Source organism: Lemur catta, chromosome 1, assembly GCF_020740605.2.
Source record: "Lemur catta isolate mLemCat1 chromosome 1, mLemCat1.pri, whole genome shotgun sequence".
Taxonomy (NCBI): domain Eukaryota; kingdom Metazoa; phylum Chordata; class Mammalia; order Primates; family Lemuridae; genus Lemur; species Lemur catta.
Window position 1 is genome coordinate 35,995,363 of NC_059128.1, and position 20,202 is coordinate 36,015,564.

A 20,202-nucleotide genomic window follows, 5' to 3' on the forward strand; every position below is an offset into this window, starting at 1 on the left:
CATGCAGCCCTCTGGCCTCTGAGCCTGTGCTTGCTTTGGATGCTGTCATGTCAACGTGCGATACCTAAGGCTGCAGCAAATACCCTGAGACCCCAAGGGAAAGACATGCCCAACACCACTGAGCAAGGAATCGATCCTAGCATTGTTACCACCAGATTTCTCATTATGTGAAACAAGAAAAAAGTTTGTACTAATGAACTAAACCAGTCCTTTCTGTTTATTGTTTAAAACGGGAGTCCCTAACCTTTTTGGCACCAGATACTGGTTTCATGGAAGGCAGTTTTTCCACAGATGGGGTGGGGGACGTGGGAGCAAGGCGGGGTGGGGAGGTAGAGTTCAGGCAGTGATGTGTGGTCCTGTTTTCTTAACGGGCCACGGACCGGAACTGGGCCATGGCCCAGGGGTTGGGGACCATAGGTTTAAACCACTGTTGGTCAAGTATTCCACTACCTGCAGTCAGAAGGCTTCCTCAATGCACACCATTACAAGGAAGACAGATTCAAATCCCAAGACCAGTCCATAGTATCCAGCAGAGGGTCTTCATTTAAGGCCAAGAACAAAGTCTTGGGATGTTTGAAATCCAGGTGCCCTCTTTGGGTCCTCTCAGACCCCTCTTCTGATCTCTTGTGTCCAGATCAGAACCAGTCCAGAATTTAGGAGCACAGTCATGGCCAAATTTACCAAGATAATCAGCCCATGACATTTCCTCTATCCTCTGATTTCTGTAACTTTCACTTACCTTCACTTCACCTAAGGAAGACTCACGTGTGAAGACCTTTTCAATCCTAGGACACACAACCCTCAAGGTGATCCTTCACCAGGATAGCATGAAGGAAGGCGTGAATTCATTAGCTTCCATTTTTCCCCAGAGATGGTGAGAAGTCACCAGTACCTTTAAAAACCCCTACCTTGGAGGCCCATCCCAAAAGTCTCTGCTATTTGACTTTATGAAGTCTTCAACATCTTAGGGTCTAAACTCTTTAACAAAGAGGGCATTGAGGTAGTGAGTGTAAGTCACACTTACGGGGGTCTGGAAGCAGCAGAACAACTGAGTGAGGAAGGGGTGATTGCGGGCCAGAGACAGGATCCTCTTCTCCGTCATTGTACATTCCACATCGTCATCCTGCAGGATCACGTCCTTCTTTAGAATCTTCACGGCATAGAGGTCTCCCGTTTCTTTTATTCTTGCAAGCATCACCTGTGGCGGAGCAACAGGAGGGAGCGTGAGGGCATTCTCTTGGGTGCTTAAGGCGTGGGCACACAGGGGAAGAGAGAGACCAGCACGTGAGACATGCGACATACACGTAACATGCTTCCTTCAACCCCGACAGTTAAAGCCCCAACTCACCTTCCCAAAACTCCCCTTCCCCAGCACTCGGATGAACTCGAAGTTGTCAATACCAAGTCGGTTGGAAGAATTCACCCCGATCCCATTTCCTTCTTTGCAGCTCTCCTTTCCCTGTCGCCTTAGGGTCGATCTGGAAACAAGTTTCTGCAAAGAGTAGGAATACATTTTGTCAGAAACCATAGCATGAGCATGAAGCCTCTGAGGACGAAGAAGCCCCTTCCTAGCTGGGGGCAGTCTCAACCCTCAATATAACACGTGGGGACAGATCAGTTCGGCTTGACAGATGACCAGGCTCTGCAACTCAGAACGACCTCAGTGTCGGCTTCTGGTCGGTGTTTACTGCTAGTGGACAAAAATCATTTAAAAAGACATCTAAAGTCATGGAGTTACAGTTTGCGCTCAAATGGAAGTGTAGGGAAACACAAATGCCTTCCTCTGGCCGCGCCGGGGACTTTCCGCAGGGCAGTCGGAGTCCAAGAGCGCCACCTAGTGTTCACTTCTTACAAAGCGGTTCATTTAGCACCAGGACAGGAATGAATGAAGCAACATTTTTTATACAATAATTTAAATTATATAAAAGAAATAAAAATTCAATGTAAAAATTGAAGCAATGACCAAAAGTATAACGGATAATATTTAAAATACCTAAAATATCATCCATCCCTCCTTAAAGTATTATATAACACATTGACTGCAACACTAGGAAAAAAAAAAGTTTTCCCCTGGAGCCACAGTGTTTTATTATGGAAACAGAATAAAAAATTCGGGAAAAAAACCCGATCCTTTTTAATTTAATGAAAAATTTATTTTTGTTTTCTGTGTGTGAGTTATATACAACTTGAAAAATAGTTCATAAGGGTAAAGGTGAAGAGACGTGTGAGTTACATATGCTTCATGAGGCCCCAGGCTCAAAACCAGCGTGAGTCAAATACAGCTCACATAGCAGTTAATGTGTTAAATAACACACATATACATGTTTTTATACTTGGTTAATTTTTAAAAATGTAATCAAATTGTTACTTCATGAGACACATTTTTATTTAAAAATTTATCTTTAAATATCTTTCAAGAACATGAGTTTTAATGGCTGTTCAGTATTCCATTTTATGGTTATATCACAATTTATTCCCTTGCTATTAGAAATACAAGTCATCTTCCATTTTTCACTATAATAAATAACCCCATAGTGAACATATTTTCACACAAATCTTCAAAACAGGATGATTAAGAGTTCAGGCTCTGGGCTGGGCACAGTGGCTCATAGCTGTAATCCTAGCACTTTAGGAGGCCAAGGCAGGAGGATCACGTGAGGCCAGGAGTTTGAGACCAGCCTGAGCAACATAGCGAGACTCCATCTCTACAAAAAATTTGTAAAAATTAGCTGGGCATCATGGCTTGAGCCTGTAGTCCCAGCTACTCAGGGGGCCAAGGCAGGAGGATCACTTGAGCCCAAAAGCTTGAGGTTGCAGTGAGCTATGACCATGCCACTGTACTCTAACCCAGGTGACAGAGTGACACCCTGTCTCAAAAGAAAAAAAGAAAAGAGAAGAGTTCAGGCTCTGAAGCAAGCTGCCTGGATTCAAATAACAGCTCTGCAACCTAGCCTGTGACTTTGAGCAAGTTATCTACCCAGCCTCTCCCTGCCTCAGTTTCCTCTTCTGACAACAGAGAGGTTTATAGGATGTGCCACAGGAGTTACTAGGAGGAGTAAATGAACAAATGCACATAAAGCACTTACACTGGTGCCTGGCACATTCAATACACTTAATCTGTGTTGTCATTATCATCATCTGTTTCCTTAAGATAACTTCCTGCAAATGGAATTCCTTGTGCCAAAGTATTAATCTTGAAGACTTCTGATACATAGCCAACTTGTCCTCTATGAAGACTGACCAATTTACACTCCTACCAGCATAGTGACAGTTCCAGTTTCACCACAGCAAATGGGAAGTATGCGTGGCCACCTCAATCAGCTATCCAATCCCATCTACTGGGTATGTCACCTAATGGCAAGGTGATTTTTGCAGATGTCCACATCGAGACATTTATAGCACAAGCTACCACTAGACAACAGATCAAAAGTCTAACATCCTGGAGCTTTTGACCTATTTAGCCAGAAAAAAAAAAAAAACTTATCTAGGGCAATGTTTGCAATAAACCAACTATGCAACTGCCTGAAACTACAAGGATCTTACTTACTTAACCCAATAAAACAGCAATAACAAGACATAAAATGGATCATCTTAAAAATCCAAAGGTTTTAACAGTTTTTCTTCTAGATCTCTCATCATAAATCTTTGAAGGACAGAAAAGTTGCGCCAACTTGAATTTCACTTCCTCCAGTTAAATACTTCCCCTGGTCAGGCTGGAACTGGCTAGAAAACTCTAAGCCAGTTTCCCATCTTCTTTTAACCTATTCTTCTCTTTTGACAGACTTAAAATTCTCTTTCTTTAGGTGTTATACTGCCAAGTAGCAGATAATTTTGGCTTTCCTACTATTAAATATCATAATATTAAAGATACTTGGTGCAAATGACAAGTGGCATTGCTCATTCTTAAAGATTGTGCCACATGGGCCCATCCTACTCCCACGGTATCTTAGAGGCCCCGGCTCAGGCTGAAATCCGTAATCTCTGCTCTTCAGGAACAGCCGTCCCGCGCATTAGAAATCCCCTTCACTGTACTAGCACCTGGCTGCCCATCCTCAAGACAGACCTAAGGGATTTCTCCGGTGCCTTCCTGAAATCAAGAAACACAATTTCAGTAAAAGTCCCCAATCTACCAGGCAGGAAAACTTTCAGTAAAAAGGAAATGAAGTGGCTGGTGCTGACATTTTCTGAATTAAATAAGAACCTCACACTGATTGCACTTCCCTCCCTCAGTACCCAGAGATTATTTAACAGTTAAGCCTAGAATTTTCCACCCCCGACATCAAGCTGTACCTTTCAGATCCCACAGCCACAGTCAGGGCCACTCCCAGCTCTCTGCAGACCCTGGCCAGGAAGGCAACAATCAGACATGGGCCTGGGAAGTGACCAGGACCCTAAGGGACAACAGCAGGTAGAGGTCATTCAGGGAGGGCGCATGACAAAAACATATCCATGGCAACTGCCACAACTCCACCCACTCTTGAGAGGCCAGAGGAAGGAACTCCTGTCCTTGCTGAATGGAAGAGATAAATTCACAATCCATAAACAAAAACTGCAGAACTGTTAGATTCCAAGGCTGCGGAGAAGCTCAGAGATCTCCAAGTTGAACCCCTTTAGAGATGAGAGAGCTGAGGCCCGAAGTTACTGGTCAACTGTCCTGCCTGGTCCCCAGCCAACAGCATCATCCAGGCCTCTGGGTTCCAGGCGTTCACCAGACCACACTGACAGGAAGCTGATTAAGAAAAAAAAGCCAAAATATTTTTCTCCTGCTTCCTGCTTATTTCTTGTACTATAACTGTACATAGAATCTTATTTGTGGAACAAAATGCTCTTAAAAATGCAATCAATCTGTTTATTGTATTGGCTGAGATTAGGAACTTTGACGATGCTCTCATTTGGGGTCACCACATCCGAACAACCTCTAACTTATGATATATGAAGAAAAGCGAAGTCTCACCGAGGTTGGAGAAATATTTCCGGGTTGGAGACCCATCCCTGCCAGGGTCTTCGCTAGCTCCACTGCATTTACCCCACAGTTAGGGGCCACGTTTGCTTGACATCGAATGTGCACGTTCATTTTACATACTAGAAGGAAGAAGAAAACAGAGTCCACGTTCAGAAAGGATCCAAGTCAACATGTGCTGCAACAGAGAACATTAATAACCTGAAAGATTATGAAAGAGGAATTATACAGGCTGAACAATGTCATTTTCTCATAAAATTAAACTCACACTAATAAGCACTCCTGATATTTTATCTATTTCTGTTTTGTACAGAAGCAGAAAGCTTGGCATACCAAAGAATAATAGATTTCAAATGCATTTTTTTCACTGTGACTTGCTGAAACGCATTCATCTAAATCACATGTAACAGCCATTGCTTCATATGATCTAATATAAAGATTAAAACATTCATCACACTGACAATTCACAGGCAATTAAATAACAAAGAATCTTGTCAACTGACTGTATTCTTTCCCTTCTATCTTTCAATAGTGGAATAAAAGGTAGCAGTCTAAATGCCATATATAGATCACTGTTCGAACAGGATGGAAATGGCATTTCTAAGAGAAAAACCTCTCCAGAAGCTTTCTTTCTGAGTATTGTTGTGGTTGGGCAGCCCTCCCAGCACAGAGACAGGCATCCTGTGGGGCTGTGGTTCTCAGCGTTTGCAGCCTGTGGTTCTAACTGCTTCGTGGAGGGGAGGTGGGGGGAGAGAAGGCAACTTTTAAAGCTTTTTGAAGGTCACAGTAAAGGGCAGTTGGAAGAGGTGAGCAAAAGCAAGCCAAGCTCCTGGCACAGAGGGAGGTGACTTGGGACAGTGAGGGATCTGAGGTGTCATCAGCAGAAATAAATTTTGGGGCAGTTTCTTGACATGGCCCTGCTGATGCGAAGTAAAAATGAAACGGTGAGCAACAAATTCCTGCTTTACGGAGTCAGTCCATCTTTGGAAGCTCACACAGACCCAGGTTTTGTGGATCTGTGTTTATGAACTTATGTAATTTAGGAGGCCCTCTTTCAGAAAAAGAATACCAAATCAATTAGAAAGCGTTGGACGGTGCCCTTGAGAGAGAGAAGCCCTGAGACTTAAGCTTCATTAGCTTCACAGGCGTCTGCCTCTCTCAGGAAGACAGGCACTGAGACACACAAGCCTCCAGTGGCCTTTCAAAACCACCACATGCGGTCAGGCATGCTTGACGCCTGTAATCCCAGCACTTTGGGAGGCCGAGGCGGGAGGACTGCTTGAGGCCAGGAGTTCAAGACCAGCCTGAGCATGAGAGAGACCCAGTCACTACAAAAAATAGAAAAATTCGCCAGGCGTGGTGGTGCAGGCCTGTAGTCCCAGCTACTCTAAAGGCTGAGGCAGGAGGATCACTTGAGCCCAGGAGTTGGAGGTTGCACTGAGCTCTGATAATGCCATTTCACTCTAGCCTGGGCAAACGAGCAAGATCCTGCCTCAAAAATAAAAAAAAAAAAAAAACACAAAAAAACCAACAAAATCACCATATGACAATAAGAGCAAAAGTTCTAAGAGCTAAATCACTACTCAGCCACTAGGGACAAGAACAGTACAGATGAGCCCCCACGCACAGCTCTGCACATCAGCAACAACTGCACAAGAGCAGAAAGGGACTTTCACGCTGGAAACCCACACCCAGTGACAAGCTAAGGCCGAGCGCACCTGCACCAAAGCCCTAAAGGCTATACATGAGCTAGCTGCTGATTTGGTTGTATGAAAAAAGAATTAGTAAGTGGTGTTCTGTAGGGAGAGGAGAATTTGCCCTCCTTAAAGACAGGTGACTGATCCCTTTTAGTTGACAGAAGCAGGCTTGGTAAGTCCAGCAGTCAACGGAAGTTGTCCGGTTGCACTCACGCCAACTCTCCCTTCCCCATCCTCCTCCTCCCTGGCCACTCAGGATGTGTCTGCCAAGGCTTCAGGTGCACCCACAGCAGCCAGAGCGTTCCCTCGCAATGGGAGGTGACTCAAGGCCAACAGCAACCACTCCTAATAGGACAGGGATCAGCCCTGACCCCCTCAGACTTTGCTAAGGCAAAAGCTCCAAAGTCTGGTCCCACGGGGCACAGTTAGTGAGATGCAAGCCCACAACCAGAGCTTCAGTGTCCTTCCCTCCACCCACGCCTCCAATCTCCATCAGAGCACTCTTTCAGGAGACCCTGGGAAGTTCTCTTTATGCTGTGACAACTCAATCCTGCTTAATTCTGGTGAGGGTCATCAGACCTATGCTCCCGCCAGTTCTTACTCGTAATCCAACCTTCTCGTTGGGCCATCGCACCTCCTACCATCTTCCATTCCAGCAACCAAGTACAGATCAGGCAGTGTGTATTTTAATGCATATTTTACATTATATTAAATATTTTAATGCACAATTTAAATTTAATGCATATTTTAATTCGCATTAAAGTACACACTGCCTGATCTGTACTTGGTAGCTGGCTAGCTAGATGGATCATTGAACTTAACATTTGACTTAATGCTCTATGGTTAAGAAATCTGGAGACCAGACATAGTTCTCTTTACATGCGTGACATAAAAATATAACACTACTGAGAAACTAATTTACACCATATCTAAAGCTATCAGTCCTAGGTCAGATTCTGAGAATCTAGAATTCTAACAGCATGAGGCACGGTGTTCCCATGACAAAGTGGGTACCCAGCACCTCAGCATCTCACTTTTACACTGAAGTCCTTGTCGCATTATCCCCCAGAGCAGGGAGCCACAGTGGTCACAGAATGTTGGCACTTTGTAGTTGTGGATGCTGAACTTGTGCGGGATGTTGATTCCGAACCTTTGTTCGGCAACCTGTAAAAAGGAAGCAAGAGGATAAGAGCTAAAATTTCATAGCAACATCTCTTGTAAAAAACTGTAATAGGAACCCACCAAATGCAGAGTGTCACTATGACACCTGAGCTGGGTATATTATTTTACTGTACTCAGCCCTGATTAATTACCGAGGTCTTACTAACCAGGCTGAAGCACATTCTCAAATGGAAAAGACAAGATGAGACAGAAATGTGGGGTGCATATTAGATCATTCACCCTTTTGGGAGATAAATGAAATTAAGATTTTTATTTCATCTTTTATATTCAGGCCATATATCTCTCCTTGCCAGTCACCTCATGTCCGTTTCCTAGAACCTTTGACTTCAGGATTAAATGGCTCTTTTATACGCCATATACACTTGCTACCATGACAAGTTCTTCTACACATCATGTCATGGGGGAAAAAAAGAAAGCACTCAGAGGACATGGAACCACAGAAGGAATTTCTTCTGAAGTGACAATAAAGTGGCTACTTATTCAGCCCTTTCAGCCTTTGCCTGGCATTTATTTGCATTCTGATAACCTGAGCGCAAAGATCCTGCTTCAATCTCACACACAGTTTCCAGCAAATAATTATCCTAGGCATATGCTCTACAGTCTATGTCACGATTTCAAGCAATAAAACAGATCCACATATGACTAGGAGTAGGGCAGTTATTACTCCTCTTGAAACTTTTCTGGACTCTTTCTCATAAAAATTGTGGGTCACACCTCTATGCGTAGCTCTAGTATTCTTTAGCGACCTGTATATAAACTGTAAAGAGCCACTGAGTTCCACAGTCAGACTTTCTAATGCATCTGCAAATCCACTGCTAATTGTCAGCAATATTCCATCTGCTTTCCACTTCCAGAATCTAAAACGTATGCCTATCGCAGCTGAACGCAATGCAAGTGGCAAGAATGAAGTTCAAGCTCGTACTTGCAGATAAACATCCTCCCTGAAATTTCTTAAGAGGCTAGAGAAGGCCAACAGCCTCTTTACTTAGGAAGCACAATTTACACTTAACAACACACTTGTCCCATTGATTCTGTCTTGTTTAACCACCACAAAAACTGTGAGGGAAGTATTGATCGTGTTTTAAGACTGAGGCAAAGAGAGATATGGGCCTTGCCTGAGTTCAGAGAGCAGAGAGATAATGGAGGCTGGATTCGACATTCGAATCCAGGCTGTCAGATGCCAACCTCAGGGCTCTTTTTACTCCACCAAAGCTTTCTCCGAATTTGTACAACTGATCCACATGGCTTATCCCCACCTGACTGCTAATGGGGTCCTCGCAAGGAGAGGTCATGCTACACAAGTGCAGAAATACACGTCATAATACAAAAAAGGAGAGAAATTTCAATTCTATAATAATACCATCATGCACCATGGGCTTCAAGGAATGTGGGAGGGAAGTTGAGGGGGGCGATGAGGAGGGAGGCAGAGGTGGGGGAGGGAGGGAAAGCATGTATGCAAATACACACACACACACACACACACACACAATCAGCAAACTGCTATCTTCTTACCTTTGAATCCACTTTGTTAATATTGTTTTGGCAAGTACAGGCTGTAACAATTAGATGATGGCAACGTTTATGGACGACACAGGTGCACACTAGGAAATTAAATCCAGCAATTATACATTTATCAGAGGCTTGCAGTCCAGCCAGTTACAGCAGAGTCAACAAGGGCTGTGCCGTGCCACCGTGACTGGCCGTGGATGTCTGGCCCACACAATGGCAACCTGCCCTCCCCATCCTTCCTGTTTTCTTTGCTACCATCCTAACACAGACCTTTGCTCAGGCTCCAACTATCGGTCATAAAGTCCTGAGCTTATTTCCTCCTTCCTGACTTTATTCCATCCTGCACCCATAACCAGAGGACTCGTCCTACAGTATGATTCTGGTCAATTCTGCCTCCTGATCAAAAACCTTCAATGGCGTCTCACTGCCAATCAATAGAGTTCAAACTTCCCAAGGAGGTTTCAGGTCCTAAAGAGGCTACCCCAAGCTGTCACCTTTCTTCTCTGGGATCTACTTGTTCCAATAAAAACTGCACTAGTTGCTTTTCCTGGAACAAATATTCACCCACCCTACACACTGTCGATGCCCTTCCCCAGCCCTGGGATCTTTGCCTATCAACTAACTGAATCTTAAGTTTATGACAAGATGCAACTCAAAAAATGTCTCTTCCATGAAAATACCTGCCCCCAACTCCTTCTAGATTGAAACCATCTGTCCCTCCTCCTCTGATCTCCCACACCCTTAGCCTGCCCCGCCCCCAAACCTTTCTGCAGTGCCCTCAGAATTCCCGCATGATGCCTTGAGTAGAACAGGCATTCAAATGATACTTGCTCATCTGAATAACACTTTTTTTTCGTTTTTATCTAGACAACTGACATAGCACAGATAAGAGTTGAACTTGTCAGTCATTAAAGGATAAATGCATGCAATGAAGCAGTATTAGTAACATATACATCATTTTAAGATCTTTCAAGACATGTGGAAGGTTTCAGGATTAAGTACATAAAGACAGGTGACATATCAGCAAATAGCACTATACCTGAAAACCAAATCTACCTTTCATCAGGTTGAATTCTCAGGAGAACCAAAAGGAAAGTGCCCAGAGAACTCTTTTTGTATGAGAGGATCTCAAAACCATCCTTCACACAGAAAGACCTTATGTTTTGAGGCATTGAGTTTTTTCTCAGTTAGCCTGGCTAGAGGCTTATCCATTAATTTTGGATTTTTCTTCTTTGCTTATATATAAATTTAATGCTATAAATTTCCATCTGAGCACTGCTTTTGCTGCATCCTACATATTTTTATAAATTATATTTTCATTTCCATTTGGTTCAAAATGTTTTGCATATTCTCATGAGTCTTCCTCTTTGACCCAGGTGTTACTTAGAATGTATTTTTTAATCTCCAAGTATTTGGAGGTTTTCCTGCTATCTTCCTGTTATTGATTTCTAGTTTAATATCACTGTGGTCTAAGAAGAAACTTTTTATGATTTCTATTCTTTTAAACTTGTTAAGATGTGTTTTATGGCCCAGAATGTGGTCTATGTTGGTAAACGTTCCTTGTGATCTTGAAAAGAAATGTAATCTACTATTGTTGGATGGAATCATCTATAAACGTCAATTTGAACTAGTTGTGATGATGCTGCTTAGGTCAACTATATCCCTGCTGATTTTCTGCCTGCTGGATCTATCCATTACCTAGACACTGAAGTCTCCAACTAAAAGAGTGGGTTTGTCTATTTTTCCTTGTAGTTCTATCAGTTTATCTCACGTATTCTGATGCTTGATGTTAGGTACATACATGCTAAGGATTGTTATGTCTTCTTGGAAAACTGGCCCCTTGATTATTGCCCCTCTTTATCCCTGATAATTTCCTTTCTCTGAAGTCTGCTTTGTCTGAAATACCTACTCTATTTTGCTTTTGATCAGTGTTAGCAAGGTGTACCTCTCCAACCAGGCGTTTGGTTTATATCACTAAGGAAGATGTCAACATCGAGGTGTCTTCCTATCTCCTGACTAATAGTCTGCTCTTTGAAAAACAGGCAACCAATTGAAAATCAGGCCATCAAATACCCTGGCAGTACAGGACAAGGGGAAAAGAAATAAAATAACAGAGATATATCATAAATCGCATATTTTAAACTCAAAATTGTAATCTTGCCATTCCAACGTTGAGTTTCTCAACGTTTCCTGGTGTGCGTACGACGGGGCGGAGTGCACTGCAGGCACAGCGCAGTGCTGGGGAGGCCCAGGCCAGAAAGTGACATTGATCCTGACTTGTGAGCCATCTTCTCATTTGGGGCTGAGATTAATAGCATACAGGTCAATTACCGCTATCCTACTGATTATATATTCATTTTTTCTAACTTTGAGAACTCAATGGAATTGTTCCTACACATTAAAGTCAAAATTAGATCTATGAATATGTCTTATTCAGTTCTTTCTCCTCCAGAAGAGAAGGTGAGATTTCTTTATTTGTGTGCAGGCTACCACACTAGGACGTGTAGCACCATTGTATCCATCGGCTACAGAGGGAAAACCAAGAAGACAGGTACTGTCTGTATAGACTATGTGACAACGCTCGAGCCAGAGATTAGGGGGCCCAATAAAGGCAAGCCCCACCCGGTCTGGCTAAACCACCTGGGTAAGGGGTCGCCTTTCACTCCTTCCATTGTACTTCATCCCCATCCTGCCATAACACAAGTAAAGTGGTCTCATCTTAGAATTATGAAAATTATGGTAAATTTAATATGTAATAACTTACAAGATCATTAACAGCTTAATTTTGAACATTTCTCACATTTTTTTTTTGAAATCAGAAAATTTTTTAAAATACTTGGATAAAAGCTTCTATTCCTTAAGCAGGCACAGAAAACAGCACGGTGCTACCTTTCACACCTGCTAACAATGGGATTGTAAACAAAGAAAATTTATCTTCAGCATTTAAGGGTATGTTCACAAAAGGGCATTACCTTTCAGTACCTTCATGCTGTTGCAGAGACAAAACTTTAAACGATGAAAACTTTTATTAGGCATTCTGGCTTTAGAAATAAAAACATGCCCTTTACACTGTCTAAAATATGGCCAAGATTGAACCAAAACTAAAGAATTGTAACTATGTGAGGTTCTCCTCTGACCTACAGTTATTTATCACAGTATTAATGGAATGTGTCTTGTTTTCTCTCGGTCTGATCATTTTTTTAAACACAGGAACAAGATTAAACACAGTTTTCATAGTGTTTTCTTACCTTGGCATTGATAACCCTGTTTCCCAAATACTCCCCTGTTGAAGACAATAGAGAATAAAACGACCATCAGTCAAGAATTTCAGCAATAACCCTCCTACAGTCCCTTAAGGAAAACAAACTTCATCCTCTACTCCTTTATGAAAGGCACAATTTCGGGTTAGAAGCAGAGATGATGTGCTTTTCGAGCCTTTGGTTGTCACCATGAGACACAAAGAAAATCATCGTATGGATCAGACCGCTCCAGGTGATGGAGGCGGGTGGGCTGTGATGACTCCCATCCCACCTACCGCTAGTGCAATGGCCTAAGTCCTTAACGGAAATAAGCTTCTGCCTGAAGTTACTCTACCACCTTATTCTCTCTCATACACACCCACAGATGTACAAACGTTAAACAGATGCAGACACAGGTACGGAAACACACGGATGAGTCTACACAGACCCACCCTTGTCCCTATGCCCACATCACCCCCAGAGTCCACAGTGGGGCAGAGGTGCTGGCACAATATTCTCTTTGGGCCCTCAGCTTCCACCCTGTCTCTCCCGCATGTCCTCTAAGGGCTATAGTAATATTAATAGTAATATTATTCTCATTCTCTTTAACAAAGACCACATTAACTACGCCCATAGGATGTGTCAGGCGCTGGGCCAAGCGGCTGATCCATACTATCTCATTTAATCCGCACAAAAAGCCCTGGCAGGCAGCACACATAGTAACATGGTTAAGAGCACTGACTCTGAAGCCAGAGGGCCTGAGGCTTTGAGCTATAGTTTCCTCATCTTTAAAAAGGAATAATAGTAACAGTACCTACACTTCACAAAGTTATCATGAAGATAAAAAAAAAAAAGCTGATAATGTAAAATGTTTAGAATGATGCTTGGCACTTTTAATGCATATAAAGGTTTATTATATAAGTAAAATAAAATTGTTGTCTCTATTTGGCAAATGAGGAGGCACTGACAGATTATATAACATGACTAAGTCATACACCCAGCTGGTGATGAGACTGAATGCCTGCGTCCATACTCTGAACTATATATACGATCCATACATCAGTATTTTAAGTGAGAGAGTGTGAGTATCAGGATTCAAGGCTGGCGGGATGGGGCTGTTTCCTTGCTGGGAAAAATTCAGTGAAATTATCAAATGAGTTTCCATTATGAGTGTTAGTTGAGGTCAGAGGTTGTCACTACAAATGCCTACAGGGGCCAGGCAGGTCCCATAAAGGAGGGAAGCAGAACGATGTGACACGAAATAAAGTGCAACAGGCAGGTATGACCGCCCCAAGTCACGCAAACCAGAGAGAGGTGGGACTGTGGCTAGCTAGAGAGTGCAGACTGCTGCAAAGAGGGAACATGGGCTCAAAGATGCCAGAGCTGCTAATGTTTTCAAAAAAAAAAGGTAACAGGAATTTTTTCCTATAGACTATAAATGTTATCACACATATTAACAGCCAGTTTAGGGCCTCAAGTCTCTCTTCTTAATAAAAAATGCCAGAAACACTAACCCTAGGTTCTGACTGCTAAAAAGTACAAAATCAGCCGGGTGTGGTAACTGACGCCCATAATCCTAGCACTTTGGGAGGCCAAGGCGAGAGGATCTCTTGAGCTCAGGAGCTAGAGACCAGCCTGAGCAAGAGAAAGACCCCATCTCTACTAAAAATAGAAAAATTAGCTGGTGCAGTGATGTGCGCCCATAGTCGCAGCTACTTGGGAGGCTGAGGCAGAGGATCGCTTGAGCCCAGGAGTTTAAGGTTGCTGTGAGCTATGATGATGCCACTGCACTCTACCCCAGGTGACAGAGCAAAACTGTCGCAAAAAAAAAAAAAAAAAAAAAAAGAAGGTATAAAACCCAAAGTAAACACAGAAAACAAAATATAAAGTAATTGACCAGTACTCAGAAATTACTTTGAATCAAGGGCTTTTGCCTTCATTAAACAAAACGAGTAAAGTTTGCAACAAAAACATAGATCTCTTCTCATGCTACTAAATTTTTTTCTCCAAGTTGGGTGTATGCATGCATGTGTGTGAAGGGATATTTCTTTCTTCTCTTTCCAAACAAATATGCTTAATGTTGCCTTGAATTGAAGATAACTGCTGCTTAAATTTATTTTACATTTTAGATTTGCCACTGAGACTGAGACGTAAGCTTCAGGTGTATGTCTAGTAAGATATTGTCCCAAATCTCTAGAATTTCTCAACTTTTAATTATCTTAGTTCCTAATTGCCAGGGATTATAGTATATGATCACTGAAGGCTGTTACCTTCCTGCATACCATAAGGCTGAAGACTATTATGTGCTTAGTTTCTTGTAACAACTAATTTCCATAAGTTATCATGTGATTCATGCCTTCGTAAAACAATACTGTTGATTTTTCTTTCATCCTCAGGGGCCGATTACCCAATTTATTATTTATTGACAGATTAGCTTCTTTCTCTGATTTATGTTATGCTTTTTGATCAGTCATGATTCATTAGCACCATTACCAAAATGATTAGGAAAAAAAAATAGTATCTAAAACTTGGATCTGTAAATTATTTAGATTTTCTTTTTTGGCAACATGGATTAAAATTAATGGCTCAACATATTAGAATAAGAGAAAAAAAAACAGAACCTAAAATAATTCTTAATAATCATGCTTTCTCCTGAGGTCACACATAACCAGAGGAGGCCCCTATTAGAAAGAAGCTCTAGGAGAGAAGGCAGGGAACCTCTTACCAGATGAACTCTCTGCAGTGAGAGCAGTAGGTGGGCTGCCTCAGGTACGTGGCCATGAACTTGTGTCCGTTGATCTGGTGGACTCGCCTTCGCATAGCCCTTTGGCGCTTCCTGGTAAAATGTTTGAAGATTCGGTCTCTCTGGAGAGTAGCTGTATATGAAAAGGAAGAAAAAAAGAATAATACGTAATGAATCTAGCTGCACCTAATATGTGAGAAAGTTTGGTAGTTCGAATACTCCCCAAATTATTTTTTCTTTCTTTAAGATACAAACCACTTCCCCAAAATCATCATGCTTTCCTTCCTAATGACCTTATTGGGACTCTTATTTTGTGGGTTTGTGTTTTTGTTTTTCAAGACAGGGTCTTGCTGTGTCGCCTGGGCTGGAGTGCAGTGGCATCATTACCATAGCTCACTGCAACCTCAAATTCCTGGGCTCAAGTGATGCTCCTGCATCAGCCTCCCTTGTAGCTGGGACTGTGAGTCTCACCATGTTGCTCAGGCTGGTCTTGAACTCCTGGCCTCAAGTGATCCTCCCATCTCAGCCTCCCAAAGTGCTGGGATTACAGGTGTGAGTCAACACGCCCAGCCTAGGACTCTTACTTTTTAAGGTTAGACCTATGTAAACCCCTGAGATGCTCACTGCCATGGTAACAGTTGGCTATCACGGGCCAATCTCTGCAGCACAGACCATGGGTGTCCCAGGGTTCTGACGCTCTAGGATGCGACATCAGTGTGACCTCCCTGTCTAGCTGTCTGGGACCTCAGGTCCATCTATGGGCTATAACCACTGGACAGCATTTCTCATTATTCTCCTTTAATTCGGGTGTCCCAAAAACTAGATGAGGGAACTGCCTACAGCCCAGGCTGTGAGAGCCCTGCCCAAAAGCAATCAGTACAGAACCACTTCTGTTAACCTGGAATAGGCAGAAGTTAACCCAAAATAGGTATAAAGTTCCTTTTCTACCCTCACATTTTTAAAACAGTGTCTCCTAACCTGAAAACTCTGAAAGTTGCACCATTATGTCTTCCAAATAATTATGCCAGAATTTCTCCAATGTATGCAAAGACTTGTGGTTAATAAAAATAAAGCTTACTTCCTCGATAATGCTTTAAATTAATCACTGATACCAAGGAAATTTAAGAAATCATGCAAGAATAATTTGCTAATAAATTTTAAAACTTGCAAGAAATAGATTTCTAAGATCATCTCAGATACATGTTAAGGAGGAAATTATAGAAAAATAAGAAAACAGAAAAATATTATACTCCTAGGATAGGATGAGATAACAACACTCTAAAGCTATAAAATGCTCACAGATTTGCAACTTAAGAAATTTATAGTTGGCAAAAGACATGAAGCAGAAAGTTGAAAGAAACAAACTGGAGGAAAAAAGGATTTGCAACACGTGACAAAGGGTGACTATGTATGATATGTAGAAATCAATAAGGAAAAAAGGATGAACAATCTGGTAAAAATGGGGCAGAGGATATGAATAGACAATTTGTAAAACTGTAAGTGCAAACAGCCAACAAACGTGTCAAGATGTCCAATTCTATCCAAGATGGACACATAAGAACCAGAAGCTACATCACATTTTACCTCTTAAACTGGCAAATACTTAAGAGGATTGCTGAAGTGCCAATTTCGATGGGGTGAAACAGGCATCCCCATCCTGTTGATATAAACAGAGCTCCAGTCCTGGCCGGCCACCCCGGCTGTTTTTCTTGCAAAGCCTAGGGGTTTCCATCTAAAAATCAGGTGATGCCTCTCTCCTAGGGTTTTTCCAAGGACTGGATCAGGCAACACATTCCAAGTACTTAGCACAAAGCTAAGCACACTGCAGCATTCAAAAGAAAAACGTAGCTATTTCAAGAATACTTTTTTGGAGACCAAATGACAATACCTGTCAAAGTTTTAAATGTATATGCCCTTTTCAGCAGCAATTCAACTTCTAAAATTTTTTTTTTCTGAAAAAATACCAGTAAGCAAGAATGTAGGCTATAGAGATACCAACTGCTCCATTCTTTTTAACAGTAAAAATTAGAGTCTACATAAGAAATCTCAAAAAACGAAATGCAGAAATAGCCAAAATGAATTTGGCTAAGGCACCAACGTCTTCAGAGGCTCTAGCACTGTTAAAATTGTACCTGCCGAAGTTTTTGTTTCGCAGTATGCGTAATCTTTGGCAAGCAGCCTAATTACTTTCACTCTCAGGTTTCCCATCTGTCTCAAGAAGATAAAATACACCCCTGTCCTCAGCCCTATGAGGCTGGTATAAATAGTCAATATTTCTGACAAGTTCTTAAAATTTTGGATAAGGATTGCGTAAGAACAGAAGTTACTATACTATACCATTCTCTTCCACCACACTTTCAGAGGTCATTTGGTAACCACAAAGTGAACAAATTTTAATGTTCCTTTGTCAGGAGATGATAAAATTAGGCTAATGGAATCACCCTATACCTAGCCTATGTTATCACCAGCCTGAGACCCAGCTTAATTCTGGCCAAAGCAAAACTCATATTGAATTACTTAACACTTATCATACCTAGATGCAAATTAAATTCTCCCTGGGGGTATAATTACCAAGAACTTACTTATATAATCTCTTAATACTATAAAGATTGGTTAAAAGGCCAGCTCACTTGCATTTTTAATATTTCATGAATTGAATCCTATTTTTTTTCCTCAATAGCTATTGCCACAGCAGTAGCATAACCCATGAATTTTCCAGTTGATTCCTCATAACCAGAGGATTTAAGCAAAAGCTGCTCGTAGCTGTCCACCATGCCAGGCATATCGTGCCACCTTTGTTCTTGCCTCTGGCCATTTCTGCAACACCCTTCCCTCTTTTCCTTCAACTAGTAATTTAAGACTTAGTCTATCTGCCTCAGAGCCTCAGTGGCCTCCCCCAAATCCTGACATCAGGTGAAATGCTCTTCCCTTCTGGTCCCACAGCAGCTAGGAGGGCACCTCAGTCACGACCTGGGGGCTGTGTCTCTTCCACCTCTGGCCCAGGTGCTTCCCATGCATCTCATACTTGGTCACGGACAAACTTCAGTTTTCCCTTTTCTGTATTCTTCTGCATATGTGCCTCTTTCTTTAAAAAAAAAAAAAGCAAACACAGACACTCACGCACACACACATACCTGGGAATGTGCAAGACATGGGATCACATAAGAAAACTGGGCCCCCCATGGCTTGCAACGGCTTTCACCATCACCATTCTCTGGACTGATGCCAGGAGGAAGAAAAAAGGGCTCTCCAACTGCACTAGGTTCACCTGCCTACAGAACCCCACTTCACAATCCGCAGAAGGAGCTTCCTCATTGCTTGCACTCACCTCCTGTTTACTTAAGACTGATTCAAAAGGACTAAAAAAAAAAAAAAAAAAAAAAAAAAATTCTTGAATCCTGTTGTGCCCTAAACCAACCAGGGCTTTGAGAAATCTCTCAGATCGTACTTTTGTCAGACATGTCAGGCAACCCTAACTTGCTTTGCAGCCAAAACTTGCATCACAACTTCTGTCTGGCTGCTGAGGTGCCCAATGCCTCTAAGTAAATAGGAAGCTGGCTCTGTGCCCCAGCACAAAAATTCACATTCCATTCTCCAGGGGCGGGGGCGGGGGGAGGGGGGGGCCGGGCCTGGAGCTCGCATCTGTCTCACCAGGAGTTGGTTTTGAAAAGCCATCCCATGGTCGGGGTGCAGAGTAATTATGTCAAATACGATGAAGATGAACTATTCTGAACTAAAATTCTATCTCCTCAAACCTGATTGCCATCCCACGTGCTCATTTTGAGAACTTTAGAATGTGCAAGTGAGTAGGAGTCACCAAACAACCCCAGCGGAAGTTTTCATTCGCAGAAAAAGTCACACTGGCCTGAAACCTATGTTGGTCACGTGAGGCTTTTGCAGAGGAGGAGTATATCTCAGAACCTTCTGTAAAATTGTCTTAACTTTATCTCAAATATAGTAAATACTTCACCCTCTTTAGTTTTTTGCTCTATCTGCCTGAATTTAAAGTTTTATATTGCAGCAGCAGAAATATGTATTTGAAAGTGCTTCTGAAACATTCCAATGTGGAGCAAAAGCATGGATCCTACCTCCTAATTTTCAAATGATTGTAAGCAAATTAAATAAGAGAGAAAAAAATTTATGGCATGGTACTTTTTAGTTTCCAGAATTACTGATATAAAATTCATAAAGGAAATAACTTTGATTCAGTATAAAATATGACTTAACTCGTAAGTTGAATTTGCCTAATAGCAAAGGTACTGTGGTTTACTGAGACCTGTGGATTGTCTTTAAGGGGCCATGCTGAGGAGGTTGAACCACCTTTCTACACAAGGACGGGTAGGAGAGTGTGGCTGCTGAGGGTGTGAATGCTGCTTCTCCCCTTTATAAGCTAGGTAACCTTGGGTGAGCTGTTTAACATCCTATGCCTCAGTTTCCTCATCCATAGAACCTAAAGAGTATGTTACTCACCGGGCCATTCTGAGGACTCGATGAGTTAAGATGAGTCAATAAAGATGACATAATTAGAAAAGTACCTGGCGGGTAGTAACTGTTACCTATTATATTAATAATTGTTGTTAAAGCCCTTACTTCACACTATCATAGCATTTTTAGGAATAGGAAGGATTTTCAATTGTCTAATTGTCTAGAAGAGGACTGAATACCTAGGAAGTCAATACCTAGAGAAGCTAACACACCCAAAATCCATCTAGCTAGCTTGTGCCAGAACTCACACTAGAACCTTCCACTCGATTTTATCCCAGGGTTCTATGGATGGCACCACACTGCACTGTGTCCTTTATTAACAGTGGGTCTTCTGGTATCCTGGAAAGTAATACATTTTCTGGTGAGGAAAAAGAAACTAACAGGAAG

The 20,202-nt window shown here is 42.1% G+C and overlaps 1 protein-coding gene across 2 annotated transcripts in view; it reads right to left on the reverse strand.

Annotated features, from left to right (window-relative positions):
- The window catches only part of PRKCH (protein kinase C eta), a 216,606-nt gene that overhangs the window by 92,628 nt on the left and 103,776 nt on the right, over positions 1-20,202 (reverse strand). The window contains exons 1-8 of one of the 2 annotated variants that reach the window (XM_045566065.1): positions 18,465-18,544; positions 15,313-15,463; positions 12,597-12,631; positions 9,352-9,440; positions 7,692-7,821; positions 4,955-5,082; positions 1,349-1,492; positions 1,025-1,198 (exon numbers count right to left, since the gene is read on the reverse strand). In XM_045566065.1, the coding sequence (XP_045422021.1) occupies positions 1,025-1,198; positions 1,349-1,492; positions 4,955-5,082; positions 7,692-7,821; positions 9,352-9,440; positions 12,597-12,631; positions 15,313-15,463; positions 18,465-18,513 (900 nt within the window). In that variant the 5' untranslated portion in view covers positions 18,514-18,544. Of the gene's footprint in view, positions 1-1,024; positions 1,199-1,348; positions 1,493-4,954; positions 5,083-7,691; positions 7,822-9,351; positions 9,441-12,596; positions 12,632-15,312; positions 15,464-18,464; positions 18,545-20,202 lie in introns of those variants that run through there. The other variant, XM_045566057.1, reaches the window with a different exon arrangement.